Source organism: Pyricularia grisea (genome assembly GCF_004355905.1).
Source record: "Pyricularia grisea strain NI907 chromosome Unknown Pyricularia_grisea_NI907_Scaffold_12, whole genome shotgun sequence".
Taxonomy (NCBI): Eukaryota; Fungi; Ascomycota; class Sordariomycetes; order Magnaporthales; family Pyriculariaceae; genus Pyricularia; species Pyricularia grisea.
This window is the reverse complement of record NW_022156724.1, coordinates 180,586-207,206: the sequence shown is the minus strand read 5'-3', so window position 1 is coordinate 207,206 and position 26,621 is coordinate 180,586. Positions and strand designations below refer to the sequence as shown.

Below are 26,621 nucleotides of genomic sequence, written 5' to 3'. Positions count from 1 at the left end.
GTGAGCGTGCATTAGTCGCAAAAATTTGACATGGTATGCAAACAACCCCATGCCAAATTAATGAATACCGGGAAATACCGTCTTGACCTCCAATGTAAGTTGAGGTGAACAAATCCCTACATGCCCACTCGTACCAGACGGTGAATCAACACTGATAAATTTGTTTTATCCACCTCATCTGTTTTACTACATTGGTTCCAAATGAGGCCAGAGCGTCGTCGATACGATGATCGAGATGCAGTGGATTTCGGCGATTTTGACTGAGTCGGTTTCGTAGGACTACCACGATTTACTTACTCACCTTCTGGGGATTCATGGTGAGTTCACCAGTCAGTCAGTTAGTGGTCTCATGCACTCTGTAAAATCTCACATTTGTCAATGCTGGTCAGGACTGAAAAAAATTGGCTGCGACCGAGATAGACAAAAAAAAAAAAAAGAATTTATACGTAGAATATCCATCATTGTCCTCCGTCGACAAGAAACGCCACATATTTCCCCCTCTCCTTGTTATGGTGCATTCTAAAACACCATACGTAGATTTGATCAATTCCAATCGTACATCAGCGAAATTCTTGTACATGACAAAAAAAAAAAAAGTAAACAGAGACTTTTTCGTGAATGTGGTGGAATTATACATAGTAAATTGACATGAAGGCGTCGGTCAATAGGAAATGGTATAAAACGAAAATAAGATAGAAAAATGAACGATTGAGCATATCTACATTGGACTGCTCAGTCTCCTCTCGCCCTCACGTGCGAGAGGCACAGGAAGTAGGCTACCTTGCGGTTTTAATGTAGGCTGGTGTGTTGGCTGCGGTTGCTGCAGCTCCCCTTGAGTATCCACTGTGGGTGACAAGGGAGAAGGCGAAAATGAAAATGATGGACTATATGGTGAAATACTGTGGTTGTTGGCCATGCTCGATGGCGGCGCAAAGGATGGAGTATATGGTGAAGGCATGTTGCCAATCAGCGGCGACGTTGGCGACCGTATTGTTGAAGTGGGAGAAACCATGGGGAATGGCGAACGCGGAGTCCTGGGGGAAACGATCCTCTCGCGAGGGCGGCTGCCGTCGATACTGACCTCTTCGAGATCTGCCAGTTCGTGGCCCCGGGTCCTGCTCCGCTGGTGGGTCTGTGGAATATGGAATTGATGTGCCTGCTGCTCCCTCTTTCCCCACATAGACCGCTCTTCGCTATCTGTCCGCCTGTGTTCGTTGGCAGAAGATTGCAAAGGTGAATGGTATCTAGGGTGAACTGCTGGCGAGACGAAGGTTCCTTCGCTACCCTCGCCCTTCTCAATGTCGACTGAAATAGTAGTGCGTACATGGATGGGGCTGGACCGTCTGTTGAGTTTTAGGTTGTCGCCGCTGGCAATGTCATCCGAGGGGTCGTTTAGGGTGTCGCCCTGGAGCGTCGCGTAAGACTTCTTATTACCCAGAGCCTGGCTGAAAGAGATCTTGGTGTCGGTGCCGTACGTACTGCCCCCGAAAGAGCTGAGCCCCTTGCTACCGGTGGACTTGGGGGTTTGTGCGTCCTGCCCGCTCAGCGCATTGCCCGTGCTGTTCTTCCTATCCCTGGAGAACATTGGCAGGCTGCGAGAGCGCGAGTGACCAGACTTGTTACGACTGCGAACCACCGTAGTCTGCAGAAGCTTCAATTTCCTGAACAAGGGGCGGAGGGTGGCGGCAGAAGACGCAATAATGGCCAGTCCGATCTCGACGGCACTCCAGACACCCAGCTCGATGAAGTTGGCGAGGTACTCCTTGTTGGCAAGCAGCTGATACACATAGGGGACGCGGACGACGGTGCATATCGAGGCCGCTGATCCGACCGAAAGAATGGCGACGACGGACCACTTTGTCCTCTTGTCCATCTTGGAATTCCAGACCAAGGATATCGGTAACAAGGCGAGTGCGGCGTCGGCAATGATGTTGACAATGTTGACCGTGTACGTAGACGACAGCGCAGCCCATGTTTTGAGGCAGCGACCTTGCTTGGGCCAGTCCGGGTCGTTCTGCATCCAAAATCTCTCCACGGGATTGCACTGAAAGATGCTGATAAAGAAATAGGCCGTGTTGACAAGGCCGACAACGACGAGCAACGTCCATATGAATCGGGTTTGCCACTTCTGGCGTGAGGCCGAGAAGAGCTTGACGAGGTAAAGTCCGACCACGAACTTAATGAGTCCTGACGCGGCCACGTAAGTTGTCATGCCCAGGTACTTCAAGAACATGGCCTTGATACGATTCGGCCGAGAAACATCGGCGACGGGCCTGCCAAGGCCATAGTGAACTCCAACGCAGCAAATTGCGGTAAAGATTGCAAAGACAAACTGGAGCGGCAGTTTTGTTGTTTTTGTCAGTCAAAAATATAGCCCAGAAGCAAATTGACAAAATAGTAAAAGAAAGAAAAAAAAGACCATGACAACATACCCATGTCACAACGGCGAGCCAGTCCTCAATCTGAAATCGCTTCAGCAGGACGATCTGATTGTAGCAACGGGCGGCCACAGAAATAGTACACAGGACCAGCAGCGTGCAGGTCACACTGACCAGCAGCGGTCCTGTGTTGCTTCCCTCTACTATCTCCATGGGCTGCTGAGTCGATTAGGGCTCGTCTATCTGAGGAGAATCCTATCCAGCAATGCCATGACCGGGTCAGAAAAGGGCTGACGTTGGAAGTGTCTCGCTCAACTCAAGTCCGGGGAAAGTCTTGCTTTTGACGATACGGTTCGGTCGGTCGGCATTGGTAAAGTGGCGTGTGTTTACCGGAACAACGTGGTTTTGCTTGGCTATGTGCCACCGAAAAAAAAAACCGAGTTACAACGTGGTTTTTGCATGGCTATGTGCAACCGAAAAAGACTGAGTTACATCGTGGCCCCCGGTCATGTCAAGGTCCATACATAGTACGTACTAGGCCCGGTGGCCGAGTCCGCTCCCCGTCAGCCGCAGAACCTCACGCAGGACTGCGAGTATTGCTTGGGTGAGCATTGCGGAGACAAGGGCTGAGCGCCTGAGCGCGAGTCGAGATGTTGTTACCACGCTACTCTACCTTGGCGAAGTCGCTTGGCCAAGCATTAATTTGAGTGGTACCGACCCACGACCCTCTCTTACCCAGTTGGTTAGACTACAAACAGGTAGCTTGCTATCATAGATGCCGATGGGGCATGGCCACTCGGGAATAATTGTCGCCATGAGGAATCTGGAGCGGCTTTTTTACCTTGACCGGTCTGGAGCAGACATGTGCTAGCTTTGTTGAGATGCCACAGAACGAAGCAGAGCACCGGAATTGTCTACCCCACGTGGCAAACGATGACTCCCTGTGGATACTTTTAGACCAACTAGTCTAGGTCAACCTCGATAGGACCCAGGATGAACGGTGAAACTAACAGGGAGATATCGGTCTACAGGTCAAGACAGTGATAGCAAAACTCTATGGTTGTGTATGCACTGTATGCGTACCTGATAGGGATGATATCGGTGCCAGTGGTTGCTGGACTATGGTTCCTGGGGCCCCATGTAAGTGACCCGCCGCTCGCTCCAAGAAACAGTAGGGAAAAGTCCAAACACAACCAGAAAAGAAGAAGAGTAAAAAAAAAAAAAAGATAAGATAGAAATACCACTGCACTGTTCTTGTGTCAGAACGTAGTATAGTGTTGAAAATCTCCCGAATTGCTATACTGTTACAGTAGTAAACAATTTGCTCTGTAGTAGTTACAAGATCAGCTGAGGAGCCGTTGAGCTGGTGGATTAGCAGGACAAGGGGGCGCTCGATAGGGGTAGGCTGACTGACAACTTGACAAGCATGAAAAGACCCAGTACGATAGCCGGGATTTTGCCTAAAACCAAAAGGGAATCTGACTCGCCGTCGGGCTATATTTTGTCAAATATAGATGGGGCTCTGCGATGAGTGTTCTGCCCCTGTTCGTAAAGGATGCGACTAGCAAATCGATTGATACAATATATAGTAAACACTCGGATCAAGTCCAAGAGTCCCCAGAAAAAAATGGTGCTATGCGATATGAATGTTGCTGCTGTTTTGCGACCAGCAAAACAGAAAATCGGTACCTGTGCTTTGTTGTGGGGGCCATTAAGGATGGAATGCGGTTTTATCGACTGGGCAAACTATAATGCGAGATTGTCAAACGCGCTGTAGCTGCTGACAAAAGGCTTACCTCGATACCATTAAATCTGGTTCGCACTATCGGCAGATGTTTTCGGAGAAAACACTATCTGCAACCACTCAAGATTTCACGAAGAGCCGCAATTTTCGGTCGCCTTGTGGTTGTGTCCTTTGAGGGTTCTCCGATTCCTGATCATCCGACGAGCCTTTGTGGAGATGTATCCTACCTCGTTGAATCAGGTAGATAATCAAGGATCACCTGTTTGAGTTACTGTTGCAACCATGAAAGAGATCGAGACCGTGTCATATGTTTGTTATTTTTGGGATATGGGAGGCCCGTCTCTATGTAAAGAACAAAGTTGATTAGCTCCAAAGGGTAATGCCTGTAATTACTGGGTAGTAAAATGTTTCTTGAAATGTTCCTTGATTCAATTTCAACAGCCACAAAAGAAAAGCGGTTAACCACGTGGCGTCTTGGCATTATACCTGGTAGATCTGGATCCAAGAAACCGGCACTCGTGAGGCTTTGCGTCCGAGAAGCAAAAGAAAAGAAAAAAAAAAAGAAAAAAAGGACAAGAGAGTCAGCTTCAATGTGCCGAGATACCCGTCAACCGAATCGACCAGAACCAACATTTTGGTTGACAGCCCGGACCTCGTTTGGTGGTCTGATGTGGGTTCACGGCAGTTCCGAAAAGCTTTCCATAATTGGATTCTGAAGACGAAAGCGGCCAGGCTGTTTGGTCTTCGCAGAGATAGATCGCCAACATCGACCGCGTTCAGACATTCTCATTTTCGGCGATATCTAAAAAAATGGCTCAATTTGGTATGCAGTAAGTGAGAAGCACCAAGAGGGAAAAGAGACTTGTCACATTGCCGGATTGTTTTGACCATGGTAAATGAGGGGATGGCTGGCCGGGCGCATTTCAGGTGGGCTTTTCTGCGGTCTTAGCCCACCTCGAGCAATCGAGAAGTACTACCTATGACAGTAACGGGTGACCGATTGATGCGGGGCTGACAGCTTTGACTTTTACCACGGACTGTTCAAGGCGGGGTTTGGAGCGCTTAGAAATGGTGCCTCAGGCAGCTAATATATATACCTAAGGTAAGGTACCACCTACCAAGCTACCTTCTTTACCTACGAACTTCGTATCTTACCTTACGTACTTCGCAGTGGAGGTCAGGTGCTATTAGGTGGGTACCGCACCGACCTACCATTGAACCACTACGAGTATTGGCGGATAAGGGGAAGAAGGAAGGGACGGTGTTGGCGCGACTACAGTAAGGTGAATGATAAACCAAAACTATCGACAAGACACGCACCTGATGTTGGTTCCGTGAAAAATGCAGGGGGGGGGGGGGGGGGGGGGACCCGAATGGACTTTGGTTGGATTGATTCTGTTTAGCTGGCGCTAAAGAAACGTCCCGACCATTGATTGACATACGCCATCCGTTCAACGTAGGTACCTACAATCGGCATCCAATCTTTGACCTTTGGATCCCACTCGAAAGGAACCGAGGGTCCGAGAGGCGCTAAACGTTGGTTAGGTTGTCTTTCATCCGAATGCAGACAGGGGTTTTTAGCTTACCAAGATCCAGAGCACGTCACTAATTTACAAGTCGGAGCTAACGGAAAATAAGACGACCTGCCTTCCAATGCTTGTTCGAAATTCTCGGCACAGATATGTAAGGTATGTAAAGACATGAGATATTTTGCTGTAGACGGATGTTGTTAAGATTACTAAAGATGAATACAATTACCTGGTCGTCTCATTTTTAAAGGATAATTTGTGCCTGGAATCAATAGCTTGGTTTATCAGAGCTCAGCCTTCGCTCAACTCATGTGACAAGATGGATATTGTGAATGCATGCATTTGTGGTTATGTCGCTTCCAGAAATTGGCAACCGTTGTTTAATGCACATCGTACAAAAAGAGAAAGGTGCAGAATAGCTTCTCGTAGTAGGTATGGGGAAACCCCTCGAGCCCCTGCATCCGGGCTTTCTAGCCCGCCCCCCACTTACAATCGCTACTACTAGTACTATTGGTAGCTACCACATACAGAGTCGTACAGCCTACATACAGTACCCACTGTTGCCACGACCGGTAATATTCCGGTTGCCGGATCCGATCTCAGGTGACGGGAGGCAGTCTTTGGACGATTTGAACCATAACAATTTGTTTTGTGGTAGGACGAGAACTATTGCAGTAGTATTTGCTTCGCTTCCACCTTCAAGCAGAATCAGGTGGATTTATTGACCAATGCATACGGGATTTGTATACGCACGAAGGCTATATCAAGTGCCTACTACGTGTGTATGCAATCAATTAATTTCACTTTTGTCCCTGTTGCACTGGATGATACACGCCTACTGCAACCCATGTCCACCGTCGCTACCGGCCCGTTCTAGGTCCAGTTCTTGGCACTCGGAACTACTGTACGGTAGACCACGCGGTCCTCCCTCCCTATTCACCTACATGGATTGAGCACCGCCTGGCGGCGCCTGGTCCCAATTAAGCAAGCCGCCCCGTCGAAGTCAATCAATCCTTGAAATCTTGGCAAAATACCTCCCTCAATAGGAAACTCCTAATAGTCGAAATTGCTTTCTCCAATAATGGATAACGTCAATGTCTCAAAAATTACAGCGCTGGCGCCCAGCCCTTTAAAAACGTTGGACGCCATGCCAGGCAATTGACTTAATTCTCAGTCTTTCTGCACTCAGCCGGATCCCTCAATCGTTCGTTCTGCCCACCCGACAAGTCACGCGTCACGCGCATCAAACAAAAAAAAAAAAAAAAAAAAAAAAAAACCATTTTACGTTCCCTCAACAACACTCTTCTCTCAACGCAATAATGGTTTCTGCACTCCCCGTCGCTGGCCTTTTGGTCGCTGCCGTCGCTGCACAGACCGTGACCCCAGATGCGCCCATCACGGCCCCGACGTCGTGCGCCTCGGGTGTGCAGATCTTTGTCGCCCGCGGCTCGACCGAGGCTCCTGGCATGGGCAAGATCCGGACCGTCGCCGGCAACGTGACCGCTGCTATCCCCGGCAGCGCCATCACTGCCGTGGACTACCCGGCTTCGTTTGACGACTACGCAGAGAGCGTCATGAACGGCACCGCCAACCTTGGCAAGCTCGTCAAGGACTACGTCAAGCTGTGTCCCGACAGCAAGATCGCCCTGCTCGGCTACTCTCAGGGTGCTCAGGCCGTCGCCGATCTCATCTGTGGCGCCAGCAGTGAACTCATGCCCGTTAAGTCGGCGGATCTTGATGATATCTATGACAAGAACAGTAGGTTTTACCCCTGAAATTTTGATATCCGCAAAACTACCAAGAACCTCCAATTTCGGACAACTATGGCGAACAGTTCTCCCTTTTCCATCCCAATCATTCTTCGTCCAATGCTAACTCAACTTGCAACCCCCTACAGTCATCGCCATGATCCTCTTTGGCGACCCAACCCGTGCTGCCAACCAGACGTTCAACTACGGCACCGTCACTGACCGCGATGGTCTCTTCCCGCGTCTCAAGAACGACGCCTGCGAGCCCTACTCCCCTCGCCTCCGGTCGTGGTGTGACGTCGCCGACCGCTACTGCGACCCCTCCGCCCCTGGTGGTATCGACACCACTGTCCACGGCACCTACTTCAACAAGTACACCCAGGTCGCCAAGGACTTTGTTGTCGAGCAGTGGAACCTGAGCCAAAAGTACCTGCCCACGAGGAGCTCCAGCGGCAGCGTATACCCCACCGGCGCGACCGGCACCAACGGCACCCGGCCTTTGCAGTCCAGCAGTGCTCCCGTGCCTACCAGCACGAGCACCACTCCCGTAACTGCCGGTGCCTCGAAGACCGGTGCCGCCGCTTTTGGCGCCGTCGTCATGGCTGGTGTCGCTGCGTTCCTCGCATAGGGTAGCTAGGTAATTTTGCTCCTCGGGATTGGAAAATAATTAGAGACGACGTTTTTTTTTTTTTGGAAATGAATCTCTTTATTGAGGGTACGATTCTTGTCAGGGCTTATTGCATTGCTCGGCGTCACTTGCATTTGATCAACATTAGTACATAGATCTATGATGATATAATTAATTATTTGGGGATGGTTGTGTATACATAATACCAAGTTGGATTTGTTGCCATTGTTTTGTCTCTCGTGTATGCCTGTTCCCAACTGTGAGTAACATCCGACGTCGATTGAAGCTGCTGGAAATTAGCGTGTTACTGATGGCAAATCGCGCCGAAGCATATTTTCAGTACCAAAATTGTACAATGGCAGCTTGGGTGGCTTGGGCGGCTACTGCAGGAGGATGGACAACCATTGCGATCGTCGAGAATTAAGCTTGTTCGGGTTCTGTCTGGTGCTGCATCTAGAAGTCTAGCTTTGCTTCTAGGGCCGACCTATGATTGGCAGAAATACATGTGTCAATGTGCGCCTTAATCTGGCCAAGTAATCAACTTTTTCTGCAGCTCTCGCTGGCTGAGTTGTTAGCTTCTACCATCGATCCTGTATGCTCCTTTCAACCTATTATTGCGCACTCACTCGGTCACCCTATTCTATTGTCTTTGCAAAGTGTGAGTAGTCGCCTTCTCCACTTCTCACTTCATTTGACACGTTGGTCAACGGCTTCTTGTTGACACTTTGTGGATCTCAAACAAAAGACCGAGAAAATTCACCAATTGCGTTACAGCCGGATGCAGTTAGGAGCATCGTGTTTTCACGGAGAATTTTCTTTGTTTTCCGGGAATCATACTGTTCAAAGTCCTCAAGTGGCTCGTGGCTTTTGATTTTCTTTATGCATTTGTCCTTGATGCGGGAAGAGTCTCGCCCCACAAACTTAGACACACAGCGCTGCAACATCGCTTTGTCTTTGTCTATTCTGCTTCCGGCGGTACAACGAGACAACATGAAGCCGATATAAGAATGAACACGATAGAGATCAAGCAAATCTCGGGCAAAAGGAAAGATGCCTGATTTTCTGCATCCTGGGAATCTTACAACCACCTTCGCTTCTTCTGCCTCAGTCAAACAGTCTTTCTCAACACTAGCGTCTCGTTCAACAATTTCAACCCTCTTATTCAGTACTACCATAATACATATATCGAGCCTTTCGCACCCAAAATGGAGACTCAAAATCAAAGCCCGCAAAGCCAGCAGGCACCAGTCTTGCCTGATAACATGCAAGACATCAAGCACAGCTGGGAATTCCAGGGGTTTGATGATCACTCTACCAACGTACTGGTCCTTCACCCAACAAGCATCCAGATCCAAGATTCAATATTTCCAAAACGTTTCATCGAGGCCGCACTTCTACTCGGCGCCGAAGCCGCTGGTGTTTTCAAAATCACCATCCCCGCCGACCTTGCGGACTCGCCACCGCACCAACTCCCCAACAGCTCTTCCTACAACCACAAGACCGCCAACGAGCGCTACCGGTCCTACCGCCGCCAAGGGCTCAAGGCCACTGGCTTCGTGCGGCTGCACGACGGGCGCAGGAACGCCAAGACGGGTCGGAGGGCCGAGACCCCGACCGGGCACGCGGCGGCGTGGGCCCGTCCCGCCCCGCAGCCCGATGCAGACCACGCCCTCGTCACCGCCACCCCTTCCCGGCTGCTCGATATGTGGAACCAGCTGCGCACGCCGACGAGCCGCCTCGCAGCCGGCACGATGCGGTACATTGTCGACGTGCCGCTCGAGACGCCGCAGGACCGCCAGAGGGCCGGCGTCCCCGAGCGCTCCGTCATCTGGCCCCTGGCCGGCAACCGACTGGACGAGTATGCGCCCATCCCGGGGCTGTGCTACCCGTACAAGTACGAGGGCACGGCCCTGGCGCCGTTCACGTGGCACGTCGAGGACGTCGGGCTGCTCTCGCTGAACCACCTGTTTCAGGGAGTCAAGGTCTGGTTTTGCATACCCGGGCCGGACAGGCTGGCGGCGGAGGAGGTGTTTCGTTCCGCACCAATGACCGCGACGGCTGCGATACCGCACCACGAGCAGTTTATGCGGCACAACGCCACGCTTGACGGACATGCTGCGCTGAGGAGGGCCGGTGTGAGGGTTGTGCCCGTCGTGCAGAGGGCAGGGGAGATCGTGGTCACGCTGCCAGAGGCGTACCATTCCGGGTTCAGCGCCGGGTATACAGTCTGCGAGGCGGTCAACTACGCGGACCGGCCGCTGAAGGTGGGTGAGGAGAGGGCATGGTGCACGTTGGCCTGTTCGCCCTGTCCCATGAACCACTTTACGTTTCGGCGGCGGTCAGCTGAGGTGGAGATTGGGAGTAGTGGAGTGGATGGTGTGGCGGCGGCTGGGGAAGTGGTGGATGGGGCTGAGCTTGATGGACGCAAGCGAGCAAGGTCTGGAGATGATGGGGTTGGTGGAGTAATTGGTCAGAAACGTGGTAGGATGGGTGCTGAAGTTGCTGGATAATATGCAGCAAATAGTTCGTAAATATTACCTTGGGATGTTCCCATGTTGACAGCAATGTTTTAATGTAAAGACGAGTAAACAGCTTTGACCAGTTTATTACTTCAAAATATATATATGACATATTTAGATTTACATACAGAATGAAGAAATTGCTGTCAAGTCTGCCTGGACCATTCCACGAGCGAGGAGATTCATAGACAAGCTCACTCGGGTAACTTGAATCAAATCACTCATCAATATCCAGCTATCAAACACTGAATGCTTGCTGTGTTCAGTATGAGTGTTTTACAACCATGACATCATCAAGCATCAATGTTGGTGGCTCGTTATGAAGCAATCAAGATTTTAGGCAACAATAATTCTGGGAAACAACCTTTCAACCCCTGTACAAAGCCATTATAAAGGATAGGATAACACCACGTTTTGAAGCTAGCCGAGCTGGATGAATGTCCAAAAGGTAATGCACAGGTTACATGACACCTCTGCTTAGGACATCGTCAACTCAAATATCCCCTTCAAGCTCCCCGTTGAAGTTGGCAGTTGCTGGAAGAAGGCCTGCCCTTCGAATCTTTAATACTAAACATAGTAAAGGTGGAATACTACGAACTATACGGTAGGAGCAGGTCATGTCCTCGACAGGCTAGCATACCCACGATCTTCTCACCCTTTCGCCAATGTCTCGATAAGCGCCATCTTTTCGATCAGCCCCTTTTTTGGCGTGGGAAGTGGCTGCGGGCAGATGCTACCCAGGCTTCTGAGGAGGCATCCATGAGCTCCCTGGGCAGTTTAGGGAGGGCTTGCAGCGGTGGAACTCCCGGGCCTTGGGTCGAAAAATCGCTGCTGGGATCGAGATTGCTCACCATGGCGTGGCGGTCGATGTCTTGGTCCGTCCGCTGCCCCTGCTCCCTCTCGGCCGCGGTGAGGATTTTGTTAATCGTTTCGAGCGTAGGCTTTTTGGCAGTGATGAACAGCGGCGTTAAGACTGGCCTGCCCCGGCGGTTGATGGGGTCCGCTTCGGGCCGTATCTGGCCTACAAACGGCGGAAAAGAGGCCAGGTCCAGATGTGCGCGGAGAACATGAGGGTTGCTTGCCTCCCCCACGTGCAACTTGGCTGATTGATGTATTTGGATTCTAAACTCCACAGAACATGACTGGTCAAAAGGTTATCGCCGTCGCTGTTGAATCCGGACTTTTCTTTATAGTAAGTAAACGGTAAATCATCCATGGCCTTGCCGAAGTACTCATTCTCTTTCAGAGACTGGACACTGTTGAATGCACCGGCATCCGAATTGACGTTTAGGACAGCACGAATAATAAAACTTTGTACGGCGGACGTAGGCCTGCGTTGGCTTTGGCAGTGAGGCTGTGCCTGTACAGCGTCTATACCGAATTGTTTGCCAGTTATTCAGGTTCAATGTACGGGGTGCATGTAAATATATCTCAGGATGCTTTTACCTCGAAGGGCTTACTTACCTGGCCATCCAGCTTGTCACAACAGACGGCCACAATCTTGCAGCAAACGTTTCATCCAGAAGTTTTCATGATCGAGTCCGTACTGATTGACAGGTGTGATTGGAGAAGAAAAAGAGGACGAGAAACGGCCAGCTGTGAGGAGTAATCTAGACAGGTAGGTCTCAAAGACTGCCAACAACAAGCCAGCCTCCACCTCAGCGCAGCCAATCAAAGTTCCTGGATCGTCAGCTTGGCTGCGGCTCAACACCGGTACTGCGGCCCAACCAGCGCAGAGACCTGACCGGCGATGGTACCGGCAGGATTTCAGTTGAGCTCGAGCACTACCTCAAGGGGAACGAGCAGATCGGCTCCAAGTCCCAAACGCTCGAGTCGGAGGACGCACACCGAAACTGCCACATCATACCCAGAGACCAGACCACGTAGTTGGCAGGTCCCGTGCGGCAGTGAGATCTGGATTCGCCTCCGTGAAAGGAAGGCATCGAAAGGGTATCAGGGCTTCCGCGGAGTGGCGCTTGGGGAACATGGGCTCACTCATGTCAGGGGCCAAGCCTAACCGTTTTGCTGCGAAGTTGAACCCTCTTGCGAAGACTAAGGCTTTGGTAAAGACCAACCCCCAAGCAAAGACTAACAACCTGATCCGGAATCACAGTATGCAGGTCAGCAATAATCAGGGGCCAAGGACCAACGATCTATCTAGTAGACCTCAAAGTATCCTCCTGATCCAAACTGCTGCTACTAAGCCGCAGAAAAAGCGGTGTCATACTGTTGAATTTGGCAGCCTAGCCTAGCCCAACCCGACAGCACAAACACCATGCTTTCGGGCTTGAAAAATTTGTTGTTGTCAGCTTGGATTGCCTAAATAGGCAAACCAGTGATCCGGAATACTACCCTCAAGCCGTTCCCGCACTTCCTCGCGGACAGCCAATAGGCCCCCTCCTCCAATCAAAACTCTCCGTTCAAACAAGCTACGTGCCAATAATATGCCAAGTGGTTAGTCAGATCAACGCCTTTGCAGCAGCCAAGTGGAGGTCTGTTTTTTTTGAACACAGCCCCGACTGCAGCATATGTTGTTTGTGGGGTTCGAGGCTTTTGGGACTTAGTAATGGCCCTGTTTAGCGCCGGCAAAAATCATACTATGCCAATCAAACTTGCTGCGCTATGGCGGCACAGTTGAAGGGCTGGACTGGTCTGGACTAGGTAGACATGATTGAATTACCAACAGTATGATGAGCATCTACAACACATTGATGGCTATGGGCCAATGCTTCAACTTTGAAGTATAAAATGAGCATGAAAAGCCTCCATTTTCAACCCATTGTCGAAAGCTCCTCAGGCTCATCTTCAGAGGCACAGCAGAGAAAGCAACAAGAAGACTTTGCACAACCTTTTGTTCAACAACTCTTTTGTCCAAAGACAACTCCTTCCAAGTTTAGACAACATGCAGTTTCTCAGCACCATCCTCCTTGGCGTTGCCGCCCTCAGCACCACCGTCGCGGCCATCCCCGCCGAGCTCAAGGCCCGCATCCCCGCCGGCGTCTCGTACAAAGAGATCAGCCCAAGCGAGATCCCCGACTCGGTCAAGGTGTCCGCGACATCGAGTAACTCGACCCAGCTCGACGTACGCAGCCTCGAGAAGCGTGCCGATCACGGTGTATACTTGTGCACCGACGCCAACTGGGGCGGCCACTGCGTTCACATCAACGCTCCTGCTGGCGTCTGTGGTATGTTGTTCTTTGATCTTTGATGTAGTTGAAAATGGTGGACACGGGTCGGACTAACAGCTCTCTTTCACAAAACAATACAGTCCCCCTCGCTGGTGACCTGAATGACCTGGTCAGCTCTGTCGGCCCCGATGCCGGTGCTTACTGCCGCTTCTACTTGTAAGTGATACCAACTCACTAAGAAATAGTTTCTTTTTTCAACTCGGTTGTTCTCCTGACTGACCTTTGATACCTCATCAACAGCAACGCTGGCTGCACTGACGACAACGGCTGCTGGCACTTTGACCTGACCACCCCTGGCATTGACAACCTGAACCAGCAGCGCTACTGGGTCTGCGGCCAGTCCGCCAACAACCCCAACGACAGGGTCACCAGCTACCAGTGCTGGGACTGGTAAAGAGGTGTAGAGTCTAAGAATTCTTTCCACGAGACTTTAGGGGGAAGTGTTGGGGCTCGTGGCGGGTAGAGTCGACACGGTCCTCTGGCTTTCAAGGGTTGATGGGGGTGAAAGCGGATTCAAGGCAGCGTGTAAAATGGGCATTTTGGGTTTTTACAATTCTTGTCGCTCTTTACAGGAGGGTGCACAACTCCTGTCCATCTTTTTGGATTTTTACCTTTACTTTTCAGCGGGCCTACCCGTGTAATATGAACAAAAGACTTGGTACCACATATGCTGTGCACTTGGCGCTTCCTGGATTGAATAGTATCTCAAGACCATTTGCATATCGGGCTGACTTGTTAACTAGGTGGATAAAGTGATATTCTGTATTAGAGATATCAAAATCTGGGGTTTTAGAGCCAGAGTGGACTTGTCTTGCTTGGTAAATACCTGCTGAGAGATTTCCCGTCTGGCGAAACTGAAAGTTTGTACTTACGAGAGTGTTCATCACCCCAACACCCAGAGATGTTGCATTGGAGCGACTGGGTCAGGAGAAGTGACCAACTCATGGATATGAGACGCGACACACACCACAGTGGCGTCACCATCCCTCCGGATCTTGTCTTGTCCACTCTCGTACCCAGCCAGATTATCAGCATCAACAACCACCAAAAGAGCCCGGTACCTGTTCCAAGATTCCCTCAGATTGTCTTCAAAACCCTTAATTATCTCCGAGTGCACCATCTGGTCATGCAAAACGTAGCGGTAATTCGCCTCGACCGCCTGATGATCACGCACCAGCAGAGAGCGTTGCGCGCGGGCGCGGACGAGGTCCCTAGTGACCTCCTGGTGCTGCTCCGTCACGATCTCGAGGTGCTCAAAGGACGTCACTTCCCGGGCCAGGGACGGGTCCTTGCCCTGTCCGAGGAGTTGCGTCTTGGCCTCGGCCTTCTGTCGGTGGGCACTGAGCGAGCTTTCGTAGTTCTCAAGCCGCGTGACGATGCTCTCGATATGGGATAGATTCTCTTTGGTTGCATTCAGTGCCTCGAGGGCTTTGGCGGTCTTGAGTGAGAGAGTTTCGGCATTTGACCGTTTCCGCTCCATCATCTCCTCGAGGCGAGTAACTTCCCTTGCTTGGAGCCCGATTTGCTGCTGGGCTGTCTTCAGCATTTTAGCCTCGAGATCGGTGAGTGTCATGCTTTTTTTACGTTGGGGCGATGAGAGATAACTGGTGATTTTGACTTGACAGGTTACTTTGGGTTGGCCTGAATACAAAAAAAGATATTTGGGAGCAGCACTGTTAAGAAAGAAGTTTTGCAAATGGATGCCTGCTTATTAGGTGGGGTCCTTGTTCTGCTTGCTGTAGAAGCTTTGGCATTCATTGGCTTGGTGGCTGGTGACTGAAGCCTTTAGTTATACTTTGACGGTCATTTTGGCTGTGCATGGTTGGGACAGGTCATTCAACGCAAAAACCTTTGAGACGCGATGACTTGAAATCAAAGTCAATTACAATGCATATCCCTCAAAGATACAAAGCCCCACTTCTAGGGTAGCAGTTTATTTCAAAGGCTAGCGTGGATAAACAAAGGCTGTTTCCCAAGAATGAGTGTTTATTGGATGGTCTCTTGTACTTGTAGTTCTTTAACCATCTAAATGCAGAGACCGAATGATAGGTCGAACTTCTTAATATGACCATAGCATTTCTCTCGAAAAAGGCTCATCATGCTGAAACTCAAAGACATCACAAAGTGCATTGATTGAAGAATTGTCTCAAGTGATCATAATCCACCTAGTGTGAGCACTATAGCTTTCAAAAGTATTGTTGTTTAACGCCCACAAGTCGGGCGGCCGGGGCCCTCGGCAAAGAAGAAATGTAGACTCAGACAAAAAGGCCAAGCAACACAAAGAAAGAAAGAGAAATTAAAGGAAAACGATACACATTTTTTTTCCCTACTGAAACCTGCATCACCAAATACGCCTGGGTTCTCATCCACGCTAACATTTTACAGCTTAAGCTTCTCCGCAAGCTGGAAGATGGCGAAGCTCTCGGGGATATCGGCAACCGACGCGCCAGCCTGGTTGAGCGCGACGAGCTCCTCAACGGGCAGTTTGGCCTCGACGATGGCGGTGTAGTTGTACTGGGTGCCGTCGGCGAGGTACATGACGTTGGGTGCGACGCAGCCGGTCGACTCGGCCTCACGAGCAGCCAGGCCCGAGGGGACGCCACGAACCATCTTCTTCTTGTTATTGAACCCGTAGCCACCACCGCCAAATGGTCCGTTGCCCAGGCACACGTAGCCGCGGCCGCCGCTGTCCTGCTGCTCGCGGATGGCGCCGCAGTTGGGACCGGCGTGTCCACGGCACTGCAGGTTCCACTCGCCGGGGATGGCACGGAACGAGATGCTCGCGAAGAAGAGGCCGGCGTTGACGCTGCAGCACGAGTCCGGGTTCCAGTTGAAGCAGATGTACCCACCGCCTCCGTCGTCGCAGCCTCCCCAGTTTTGGAGGTGAATGTCGACGGCCGTGACGGCAGTCGCGAGAACGGCGGCAAAAAGTGCAAAGGTCTTCATCTTGAAGGAAGGAAAAACAGTTGCTTCTCGCGAGAGAGTAAAAGCTGCGAGGGGAGTGCTTAATGGGGGCGGGAGTATCTTTCGTGGTCCTGAGGCCTGGGGGAGACGGTTGAGCAGGATGGGGAATGGAAAGATTCCAAGGCTTCGTGGTGTAGCCGGAAGCTCTTATTTATACTTTTCTCGATGGCTGCTTTCTCAGCATTGTTCCTGATCTCTGTTAGTGTTGTCGTCTGCTCCTTGCCTGCTCCTCGTCGCCTCAATCGGAACATCGCCTATGCTTTCCGAGATATCGTCAGGCATGACAACGTGCTCTGGCTTTTCCATGGTTTCAACAAGTGGTATGACCTGACACACGTGCGGTTCGGTTACACCTGTGCCGTGAAGAGTTTTTTTTGACTAGTGGGTGATTCAATAAAAAAACATTATTTTGACTATATTTCCACCTTGGTACTTTGTGCGAGTGTAAGCCGACCATCCCTGCTAGAGGTACGTGTAAACTAAATCACACCTGCCTATCTAGTTGATGCTAGCACAAAGGCTTGAGCCCCAAAACACGGTTACATTTTTGTATGCTATCTTTATTTCAAGCGAAAGAAAAAGTCTTTGCAAGGGGATTCTTCACTACTGGAAACTTTGAATCGTGAACAAATTCTGCAAAAGCAGGTGTTTTCATTATTCTTGAATGCTGCAGTCAACAATAGTACGTGTAACGATTGCTCTGCAGCTGCAACTTTGTGCTGCTAGACAGTTATTTCTTTGTTTATACTCGTTCACCACTGTCGTCAGACCTCAACAAATTCCGGGTTTGTACAGCGATAGAAGCTGACTTCACAAGTATAAAATCTCGTCTGCAGTCTCTTGGCAAGCCACAGCAACTACCATGAAGTTACAATTGATGATCTCATTGCGGTACTTAATTGTTCCCATGCGGGGAAGCAGGGGGACTTGATAGGTCAAAAGTCCGAGGAAGTGTGGATGCAACTACGCCTCACAGGCTCGCAGGTGTGTCAATTCAGACGGGCAGGATACTATGCCCGTCTTGCGGACAATCTTGGAAATGTAAACATAATTGGGTCTGAAGTGGCGAGGTACACAAAGTGTGCATTTTACCCCCGTTATGTTTGTGCTATATGTATGAAGTTTGATTTGACTACCTACATGATGATTTTGCAGAAATAGAAGAGGAAGGAAACAGACCGGAAAAAAAAGTATCTATTCATCCCGATAAACGCCATTCAGTGTGCCAAAGAGCATAAGACCGACTGTGACCGACGAAGGATTCATCTTTTAAACATAAATATAAAGTACGCAATGCTACCAGGTGCTAATGGATCGCTCCACTCCGCTCAGCCGATCCGAGTAAGATTTCAGGGTTCTCCGGGGCAAAAGGGAGAAGACCAAACCGCGGGAGGGGAAAGGCGCCAAGGCGGTGCGAAGCCATCCAGCCGTGCCTCCCGCATCACATCCCTGCGGTTCACACTCTGTCTTGTCTGTGTAATGATAAATAAGCTGATGTCAGCTCAATTTCTTCTAGAGAGCATTTCCAAACCAGTATTCCGTCACCAACCGCCATGTGGAGTTCAAACCTGCGGCTCGACTAACAACCGCTCCCTTCCTTGGACCTTGGGTCTGGTCCAGGCAGCAACATGGGCGTTTGCTTACGATACCTTGTAAATGTGGTTGTGCAGTTCCGAGAGCCAGAAACGGCTCGGACTATGCTGTTACATGTGATGCAGGACTGAGGCGCTGGTGGCGGGCGGGCAACCGCTCAATTGACCATTTATAAGCGGCGAATCGTGGCAAGTATAACCCGTGGTTATCCAGAAGCAAACCATTGGTCTATCTATACCCGAGCTTTTTGGGGCAGTCGGAGATGCGCATTTCCTCACAGTGCCTGGCGAGTGCTTCAGGTCTTTCTTTTTCTCCTCGGCCAGATTGGGATCGGATCTTTCACAAGTGTATACGTACGGGTAGTGTCTAAGGAGTGGGCATGAGGGGACCTCAAGACTAAGTTGGGTCTCTATTTTTTATTGCACCTCGCTTGCTATTGCGAAAGAAAAAGGATTTGTCCTACTTTTCCTCAGTAGCCAGCGTGCAAAGATCAAGCTCCTCCTTCCGCCGACGGCACATGAGCCTCACACTGGAGTCTGTAATGGGGTCTATACCAATCCATTTGGGGGCGATGGTCGCGCCCTCGGCCAATTTCCAATCGTATTTCAGCAAAAGGTGGCAAAGCGCGATCTTGATCTGGTGCCCCGCGAAAAAGCGCCCCTGGCAGACATAAGTGCCGTAACCAAACACTAAATGATCAGAGGTGATGGAAACAAGCTGCGCTGTGGCCTCATTACCGGGTTGCTGCCGCATACGGTAGAAGCGCCAGGCGTCGAACTTGTCGGGGTCGGGGTATTTTGACGGGTCGCGAAGCTTAGCGGCCGCCTCCACGGCTACCATTTCGCCTTTGGGGAGGAAGGTTCCATCGGAAAGCTCCGTGTCTTTTTTTACCATGCGTTGCATGTTTGCTGAGGGATTTCGTTGGGGGTGGTAGGTTAGCGATTATAGCCCATAGGCTAGGAAATGTACATATGTATCTATCAACTCACCGGTCATTAAAGGCTTGATTCTTTGGGCCTCCTTGATAGCACTGTCCAGTAACTTCAACGAGTTAAACCCGATTTTCGAAAAGCCGTGCACAGGCAGCACCTCCAAAATCTCGGCCCTAAGAGCGTCAACGACTTCTGGGTGAGTAGCAAGCTGCAGCATAACCTGCGTAAACAAGTCCGCTGTGGTATGAACAGATGAAACCGACAAGCTCAGCTGGAAATCAGTCACGACAACGGGGGATTTTCTGGGTTCCTTGTCGATCCACTCGATGGCGTCGTTGTATGAAGGGGGCACCTCCCCGCGGCGCGCATAGTCTTGTTGTTCCTTGCGCCGCTCCTCGCTAAGCCCACTCACGAGCTTCTCTGCCTTCCTGTAAAGCCGTCTGTAGTTTTTGCCTGGTTGGCTAAACCAGTAGACAAATCGTCGGAGCCAGATTGGGAGTGTCCGGAGGGTCTTAAGCATGATGGTGGCCGCTATGGAATAGTTCACCGTCACATCAATCCATTCCTCGCTCCGAGATAGTTTGGGACCTAGGAAAATGCGCGAGACGAGGCGCGCCACCATATCCGTGGTGTTTTTGGCAATACTACACTCCGTCCATTCTGGTTTTCCGTGATCCGCCACTGTTAATGATTTCCCTTGGCCTCTTTCTTCTTCTAATCTTTATTTGCTTACCCGGACTGTTTCCGAAATTCTTCTCCACGGCGTAATCCGCCTCGAGAACCAGTGGTGTCGTGATGGAGTCTTTGAGGGAATTCGGTTAGGAAAAAAAAAAAAAAAAAAAAAAAAAAAAAAAAACTAGATCGGGCCAAACCAAACACAGTGGACGACTTACCCAGCCGGTTTATCAAATGTTTCTTAACCACATTCTGCATAATGCGATCCGGGTGGTTGAGGACCCCCATAACTCTGCTGCCGGGAGCACCTATCGGGATTAACTACGCACAAACATAGCTTAAAAGGCCGCCCACGATAAAACAGACCCTGGAGAGGGTTGGCTTACGTTCTCGAACGCCGCCCGGAAGCTCAGATTCGGGTGGTGGCGGATCTCGGTTGCGCGATCGTTGGGCAGGACCGTCATGGGGCCGATGTTAGTCAGGAACTTAATGGGACTGCCCGGGGATTCTTTTTTCGCTCGCTCGTAGAGCTCACGGCCCTTGAACACGAACTCGAACTGCTTTTGGATCTTGAGCTGGAACGGCCCGGGCTTGTTAATAATGGGCGGCATCCTGCCTTTTTTGGCCCCGGCCATAAAGTAGCTTGCTACCATTGGCAGGAGAATGATGACCGCGAGGGCCAACGTCATGCTGGGAATGGTCAGCTCCAGAGAGCCAAACCCTGGCTGGAGGACGTTCGCGGCGACGGATGACATTCTGATTGATGTTGCTAATTTGGAAACGATGCGAAAAAAAACTCTTCTGGTGCTACAGGTGACTATATAGGGTTGGGGATTAGTGCATGCTTATGTATTTAGGTACATATATAACATCGATATTGAGGTAACAAGTATATCAAATGCTGAAACCGTGCAATGGTACGTAGGTTTTGCTGGCTTGTAATGATTGATTCCCAACGGAAATCGGGCAAGAACAGTCTTTTAATTCCGGGACTTGTTCGAGATGTCACACCGAAACCCGGTAGTGCGAAAGGGGTGTAAGTTTCGGTTAGAAAGTTAAATTTATGGCCGGACTATTGAGTGGTGACTTGTCGCCGTGCAGAGGCTATTCGTTTCCATTTGCAGATCAACACAGCAGATATTTGCATGAAGTATTTGTTGGCCGAGCTTTTCATGCCGAGCCTGATATAGAACGTGGTAGCAAATGAGAGTATAACGTGAAAGAAAAGTATAAGTAGCGGTAGAGAAGGTTATATAATTTGACGTCATCAACCAAAACCGCCCCGTACCTAAGTAGCCTTTGCCCTATTTATGATAGTTAATATACATAGATTTGCAAAAGAAGATGCCTTAATATGCTTTGTAATAGGGGACGGTTTCCGCTTGCCTGGTCTCGTTCGTGGTAGGGTTCCGTTGGATCTTAAAATTGACGCGTATTTTATTACCCATAATCGGGGTGCTAGCCAGAGTGAAATCCATCGGGTTTGATTGCTACGTACGACTCTTGACACAGAAATGTGTTTCTGGCGGGATTCGGATGTCACGCGTCCCCGGTGGTTTGAGGCTGGTTACATTTCGACTCGGCATGCAGTGTTATACTGCCTGGATGATAGGTTTATACTGTTAATCAATTCTCCCGGAAAGCCGTGTATAAATGGCACTTACTGACAAACAAGATCAAGACATCGGGGTAAACGCGGGTACCTTGTCAGATTTCTCCCTTAAACTCCAACTCTTTATCTACGCCCTTCGGCTTTGAGCAACCTAAAGTCTTGATACCGTCAAACAAGACCACATTAGCTTTAAAGATGAGCGGGCAAGACTCGGACCTATCCAGTCTAACATCGACCGCCAAAGATGTCATCCGAAGGCTATCCAGCATCAGCCATGAAAAATACTCGTTCAGTACGGCTAGCTGTGAGCCATACAACACAGCATGGGTCGCCATGGTCACCAAAACATCTCCTAATGGCCAAAAAGAGTGGCTTTTCCCAGAATGCTTCTACAATTTGTTAAAAACTCAGAACAAAGACGGATGTTGGGCTTACCACCCCCAGACCAAGACAACCGGCGTGTTGGCAACAGCTGAATGTTTATTAGCTTTGCTGAAGCATAGCAAGGAGCCTCTCCAAGTTGAGGACGTATCTGTTGAGGAATTGCGCAAACGCATCGCGCTGGCTACTCGATCTTTGAGAGTACAGCTGCAGGACTGGGATGACGTCCAAACAAGCAATCACATTGGCGTAGAGCTAATCACTCCCGCTCTTTTGGCCTATCTTGAGGAAGAAAACGGATTGCTATTCCAATTCCCGGCGCAAACAGCACTTCAAGAGATGTACACGGCTAAAATGTCCCGTTTCAAGCCTGAATATTTGTACCAAAACAAAGTCTCGACGGCCGCACACTCACTGGAAGCCTTCATCGGCAAAATTGACTTTGACCGTGTATCCGGCCACCTTTATCACGGATCCATGATGGCTTCCCCCTCCGCAACAGCGGTATACCTTATGCATGCCACGGTCTGGGATGACGAGGCCGAAGGATTTTTGCGGCATATTATCAAAGCCGGTGCGGGCCATGGCGACGGTGGAATACCGGGCACTTTCCCGACGTCGTACTTTGAGTATAGCTGGGTAGGTCATCTACAGTATACTGCCGCAACGCTTAGGGGAATGCATTTTGCTAATTAGTAATACAGACCGTTGTGACACTTCTGCAGGCCGGATTTTCCACCGAGGATCTGGGCACGAAGGAGCTTGGTATTATAGCCGATCATCTTGAAGCCGGGTTTAAAGAGGAAGGAGGAATTATTGGATTTGGTAAGTCGCAAAACATTGCAAGCTTGCCTTTCGCAAAAAAAAAAAAAGCTTATTTAACGTTGCGTACCCCCTGTTCGGCACCCCCCCTGTTCGGCACCCTGAAAATCTAACAACGAAATGCCTACTTTTATAAGCTGATTTAAATATAAAATTATCAACGGACAAAAATACAATCGTTTTCACGCTTCTCCGGTTCATTAACCTCTTCTTCATCAGCTAAAGGTTCCAAATTTTCTATATCCTTTTCCTGCAATCCAATAATGTTCTGTTTGTTAACCAAAAGCTCGTTTGGATCCGGAACCACCCTCCTCCTTTTAACCGGCCGTATTGCCTCCAGTTGTGCTTCCAATAAGCTGATTTTTTGCTGGGCGCTAGCCAAAAGGGTATCTTTAGCTTCGAAGCTTTTTTGGACTTTTGCAAATAAAAGACGTGAAGTAGCGTTGGTTTTGTTGGATTGGGAAAGTTTTTGCAGTTGAAATCGGACATCTCGGGTCGTTTTAGGGGTTTTCCAAATAAGTAAAGACGGGTCGTTAATTTTTTGGGCTGGGCTTTCCGGTGTTTTATCCCTTTGCAAACCGTTGTTTTTATCTTTTATAACGTTGGCATTGCTATTTTCTAACAAAAAAGGGCTTAAAAGTGGTTTAACCAAGTTTACCGGCCATAACCCCGTTGTACGCCAACCAGATTGAATGGTTTTTGCTATAAATGCTTTTAATCTGGCTTTTCGATAACAAAGTAGGAAATTTCGTTTTCCAATAATTGTTGAACAGCAAAATTGGCTAACAAATCCAAGTTGACGTCGATAAGCTTCTTTTAACGGCCCAAAAACCGATAAATCCAATGGTTGGAGAACGTGTGACGAATGAGGGGGTAAATATAGGAGTTGAATATTGTTTTGCAAGCAAAGAAGCATAAATTCGTCCGTTATATGTGATCCATGGCCATCCAAAACTAATAACCGCTTTTCAGGGGTTAAAGGTTGGGTATACGGAATAAACACTTTTTTTAACCATTCGATAGCCGTTTCGTTATTTGTCCACCCGTTTTCGGTTGCGTGAAATTTCCAATTATCGAAAAGGCTTAAATCCGTCGGAAACCATTGTTGTTGTACGTTTTTTCCCTTAAATATAACAAGGGGAGGGAGGGCAACGCCCGTAGCCGATATACATTCGATTATAGTCGTCCAACCCCGCGTTCCGGGCTCTTTCCGTTGCAACGGCCGGATCCCGTTAAGCCCTAATACCAGGCCGTTAGATCCTTTACCTTCCATTATACCGGTTTCGTCCATATTCCAACGGTTTTCCGGTTTAATAGCGTTAATAACCGGGTTCGTAATATAAAGCCACCAAGATTTAATTACCTCCGTAGTAGCGCCATTAACCCGGGCGTTATCTATTCGACGGGGCCTTTGGGTCTTAAGGATTGGATAACGAGCCAAAAAACGAGTTATCCAACGTTTTCCAAGGCCTTTTGTCTCTCCGGCGGCTTGAAGAATTCGTTCGGCAAAAAAGCGTAATTCTTGATGCGTTGGCGGAAGCCCTAAAGCTGTTTGGGTAAGTACCCAATCAGCCAAATGCTTTTCCTGTTCCGTAGAAAGCCTTTGAAAAGGGCTTTGTGCTTTTTTATAAGCTTGAGAACCTTTAAGTCGACTTTGAAGTGTAGACCTAGGTATTCCCCATTTTCGGGAGGTTTTTGCAATTGGATTGCCATTATTGACGTCGTTAATTGCAGATATAAGCTGTTTTTCAGTATATTGCTTCATTGGAAAATGGAGAATCAAGATTAGAAAAAAGTAAATCCAAAAGTGAAAGATTCATCGAGATATTTATAATAGAAGTTGGAGGATAAAAATAAAAGTGTTGTTATTTTTGGGTGCCGAACAGGGGGGGTGCCGAACAGGGGGTACGCAACGTTATTTTGTTAACTTGAACCCAGCTCCCCGGGCCCCGGATGCGGATGATACAGCCAAAGGGCTTATAGCTCTAAATCTGATGGGACGCCAGGCGTCCCCAGAGCAAATGATCAAGGTTTTCGAGGGTAGAGACCATTTCACCACATTCGGGTCAGAACGCGACCCTAGCCTAACATCCAACTGCCATGTGCTGCTAGCTTTGTTGCAATGTGCAGACCTAGTTCGCTATGACCCGCAGATTATCAAAACCACCAAGTTTATCTGTGACTACTGGTTTTTACAGGAAGGACGCATTAGGGACAAATGGGTAAGTCCAAATCCCATCGCGGCGTGTTAATATGGGCTACTGGGACAAAACCTCGAGGGGAAAGAAAACATCCAGAGCATGGGCTTGTCCAGGTGCTTTACCCTCTGTATCATACTGTTATTAACCGATGAAAGTAGCATCTAAGCCACCTCTACCCGACAATGCTGTTGGTGAAAGCATTTACCGAGCTACTCAGCCGCCTATCAAACAGCGCCGCACTGGAAACAAGCCAGCAACTGCTTTGGCGTGTCCTTGTATGCCTGTTCCAAGCATGTCTGCATACTCTGTCAGAACAAGAAGAGGACGGTTCCTGGGGAGGCCTTCCAGAACAAACGTCTTACGCCATCCTCACGTTAGCCGAGGCACAAAAGTGCAGCTTTTTCAACGGGCCCGCCATCGCCAGCCGAATTCAAGCTTCCATCAGTCGAGGCGTGCGCTTTCTGGAGACGCGAGAGGTCGGACCCGGTGACCACAGCTGGATATCGAAAGCTGCATACCGAGTAGCATTTGTCGCTGAAGCGTACGAGCTTGCCGCGCGTAACGTCGCCCACCTGAAAAGGAAGGTCACCATCGGGGCCGACATAGTTATGCCTTTGTCTGGACTGGAATTCGAAACCTACATCAAAATCTTTCAAGAGACTCCTCTGTTTTCAAGCACGCCCGAGTGGCAGCTTCGGGCGTGGCTGCTTGAATCTAGCGTGTTCTTGCCGCTTCTCTGGGGTGACGAATCTGGCATTGCCGAGCATAAACTCTTAGACATACAAGTCTTCGCCTTGGTCAGCTGCGCCCGCATGGGCTCCTGTTTCATATCGACCTCCAGGTTGTATGAGAAGATGCTTAGTTCCATGCATAGTCTCCAAGCCAACAAGTCCAAAGACGCTTCCGCAGGTGTGTCTAAGTTGTGCGACTTCCTCGACACGGATTTCAAAGGAATGATTCAGACACAGAAGGCTTTGGAAGCAGATCTCGACAGCAACGCGAATATCAATGGCAACGGCGTTTCAGAGACGCCTGACAAGTTCCACGGTGGGATGGGCAATTTCTTGGTGCATGTTTTGAATCAAAGCTTAGTAACAGCAGCTTTTGCCGTTTCGCTTCTTTTTGCCTAGCTTTGTTTTGCTTTCCATTGATATTTTGCGCACACATCATATATTCACCTGTGGTGTGCCGCAATATGCAAAATTCGGTCGACCAGGCCGAGAGATCATGGGCGATAGTGCCGACGCCTTTTTGGTTGAAAGGTCACCAAGATTCCTTATTCGTTGTTAGTCTTTTGATTATGCAATATATTATGAGGATTCATGCGTCGAGACCATTTTGACGTATGTTATATTGCTAATACGTTACACGTCCAACCAATACTCTTCCTCCATTACTCGTTTAGACCAGTTAGCACCTGATCTGGCCCCTGAATGTAGCATTCGTTTCAAAATTTGGAAATCTCCAACTAGATACTCTGTATGAAAACACTGTCGATCTTTTACTCAACTCTTTGAATTAAGTCGCAGCGATCATATGATTCCTATTAACACCCACGATTAATCTGGTCTAATTGTGCTGTGGGCCCCTACTGCAATCCCGTTCTTACCGAACGGACCCCGTCATCCAGAAAGACTTTTGTATAAGAGGACCCTCGTACAGTAACAGGATCGGAATTCCGCCCGGGATACTCCGTACCGTGCCCTA

General features: G+C 49.4%; 10 protein-coding genes across 10 annotated transcripts; 6 read left to right on the top strand and 4 right to left on the bottom strand.

The window, feature by feature from the left end:
* Positions 1-718: 718 nt before the first annotated feature.
* PgNI_12454 (uncharacterized protein) lies at positions 719-2,594 on the bottom strand (the record flags this gene model as incomplete). Its single annotated transcript, XM_031132402.1, has 2 exons — positions 719-2,332; positions 2,433-2,594. Coding segments are annotated over 2 exons (1,776 nt in total), but the record flags the coding sequence as incomplete, so codon positions are not given.
* Positions 2,595-6,886: 4,292 nt separating this feature from the next.
* On the top strand, positions 6,887-8,229 carry PgNI_12453 (uncharacterized protein). Its single transcript, XM_031132401.1, has 2 exons — positions 6,887-7,409; positions 7,549-8,229. The coding sequence occupies exons 1-2, from the start codon at positions 6,971-6,973 to the stop codon at positions 8,025-8,027; spliced, it is 918 nt and encodes a 305-aa protein (XP_030976132.1). The 5' UTR covers positions 6,887-6,970; the 3' UTR covers positions 8,028-8,229.
* Positions 8,230-9,232: 1,003 nt separating this feature from the next.
* PgNI_12452 (uncharacterized protein) lies at positions 9,233-10,537 on the top strand (the record flags this gene model as incomplete). The annotated part of the gene is made up of 1 exon (XM_031132400.1): positions 9,233-10,537. One exon carries the CDS (start codon positions 9,233-9,235, stop codon positions 10,535-10,537), a length of 1,305 nt encoding a protein of 434 aa, XP_030976046.1.
* A 1,147-nt stretch (positions 10,538-11,684) lies between these two features.
* On the top strand, positions 11,685-12,433 carry PgNI_12450 (uncharacterized protein; the record flags this gene model as incomplete). The annotated part of the gene is made up of 2 exons (XM_031132399.1): positions 11,685-11,738; positions 12,197-12,433. The coding sequence occupies 2 exons, from the start codon at positions 11,685-11,687 to the stop codon at positions 12,431-12,433; spliced, it is 291 nt and encodes a 96-aa protein (XP_030976047.1).
* An 844-nt stretch (positions 12,434-13,277) lies between these two features.
* PgNI_12449 (uncharacterized protein) lies at positions 13,278-14,403 on the top strand. Its single transcript, XM_031132398.1, has 3 exons — positions 13,278-13,731; positions 13,815-13,890; positions 13,975-14,403. The coding sequence occupies exons 1-3, from the start codon at positions 13,449-13,451 to the stop codon at positions 14,126-14,128; spliced, it is 513 nt and encodes a 170-aa protein (XP_030976078.1). The 5' UTR covers positions 13,278-13,448; the 3' UTR covers positions 14,129-14,403.
* Positions 14,404-14,617: 214 nt separating this feature from the next.
* Positions 14,618-15,307, bottom strand: PgNI_12447 (uncharacterized protein; the record flags this gene model as incomplete). Its single annotated transcript, XM_031132396.1, has 1 exon — positions 14,618-15,307. One exon carries the CDS (start codon positions 15,305-15,307, stop codon positions 14,618-14,620), a length of 690 nt encoding a protein of 229 aa, XP_030976076.1.
* Positions 14,636-15,130, top strand: PgNI_12448 (uncharacterized protein; the record flags this gene model as incomplete). Its single annotated transcript, XM_031132397.1, has 1 exon — positions 14,636-15,130. The coding sequence occupies one exon, from the start codon at positions 14,636-14,638 to the stop codon at positions 15,128-15,130; it is 495 nt and encodes a 164-aa protein (XP_030976077.1).
* An 806-nt stretch (positions 15,308-16,113) lies between the features above and the next one.
* Positions 16,114-16,680, bottom strand: PgNI_12446 (uncharacterized protein; the record flags this gene model as incomplete). The annotated part of the gene is made up of 1 exon (XM_031132395.1): positions 16,114-16,680. The coding sequence occupies one exon, from the start codon at positions 16,678-16,680 to the stop codon at positions 16,114-16,116; it is 567 nt and encodes a 188-aa protein (XP_030976075.1).
* A 2,070-nt stretch (positions 16,681-18,750) lies between these two features.
* Positions 18,751-20,653, bottom strand: PgNI_12445 (uncharacterized protein; the record flags this gene model as incomplete). Its single annotated transcript, XM_031132394.1, has 5 exons — positions 18,751-19,199; positions 19,281-19,883; positions 19,957-20,025; positions 20,117-20,219; positions 20,285-20,653. The coding sequence occupies 5 exons, from the start codon at positions 20,651-20,653 to the stop codon at positions 18,751-18,753; spliced, it is 1,593 nt and encodes a 530-aa protein (XP_030976059.1).
* A 1,052-nt stretch (positions 20,654-21,705) lies between these two features.
* Positions 21,706-26,044, top strand: PgNI_12444 (uncharacterized protein; the record flags this gene model as incomplete). Its single annotated transcript, XM_031132393.1, has 4 exons — positions 21,706-22,530; positions 22,596-22,716; positions 24,652-24,935; positions 25,073-26,044. The coding sequence occupies 4 exons, from the start codon at positions 21,706-21,708 to the stop codon at positions 26,042-26,044; spliced, it is 2,202 nt and encodes a 733-aa protein (XP_030976074.1).
* Between the last annotated feature and the right edge of the window lie 577 nt (positions 26,045-26,621).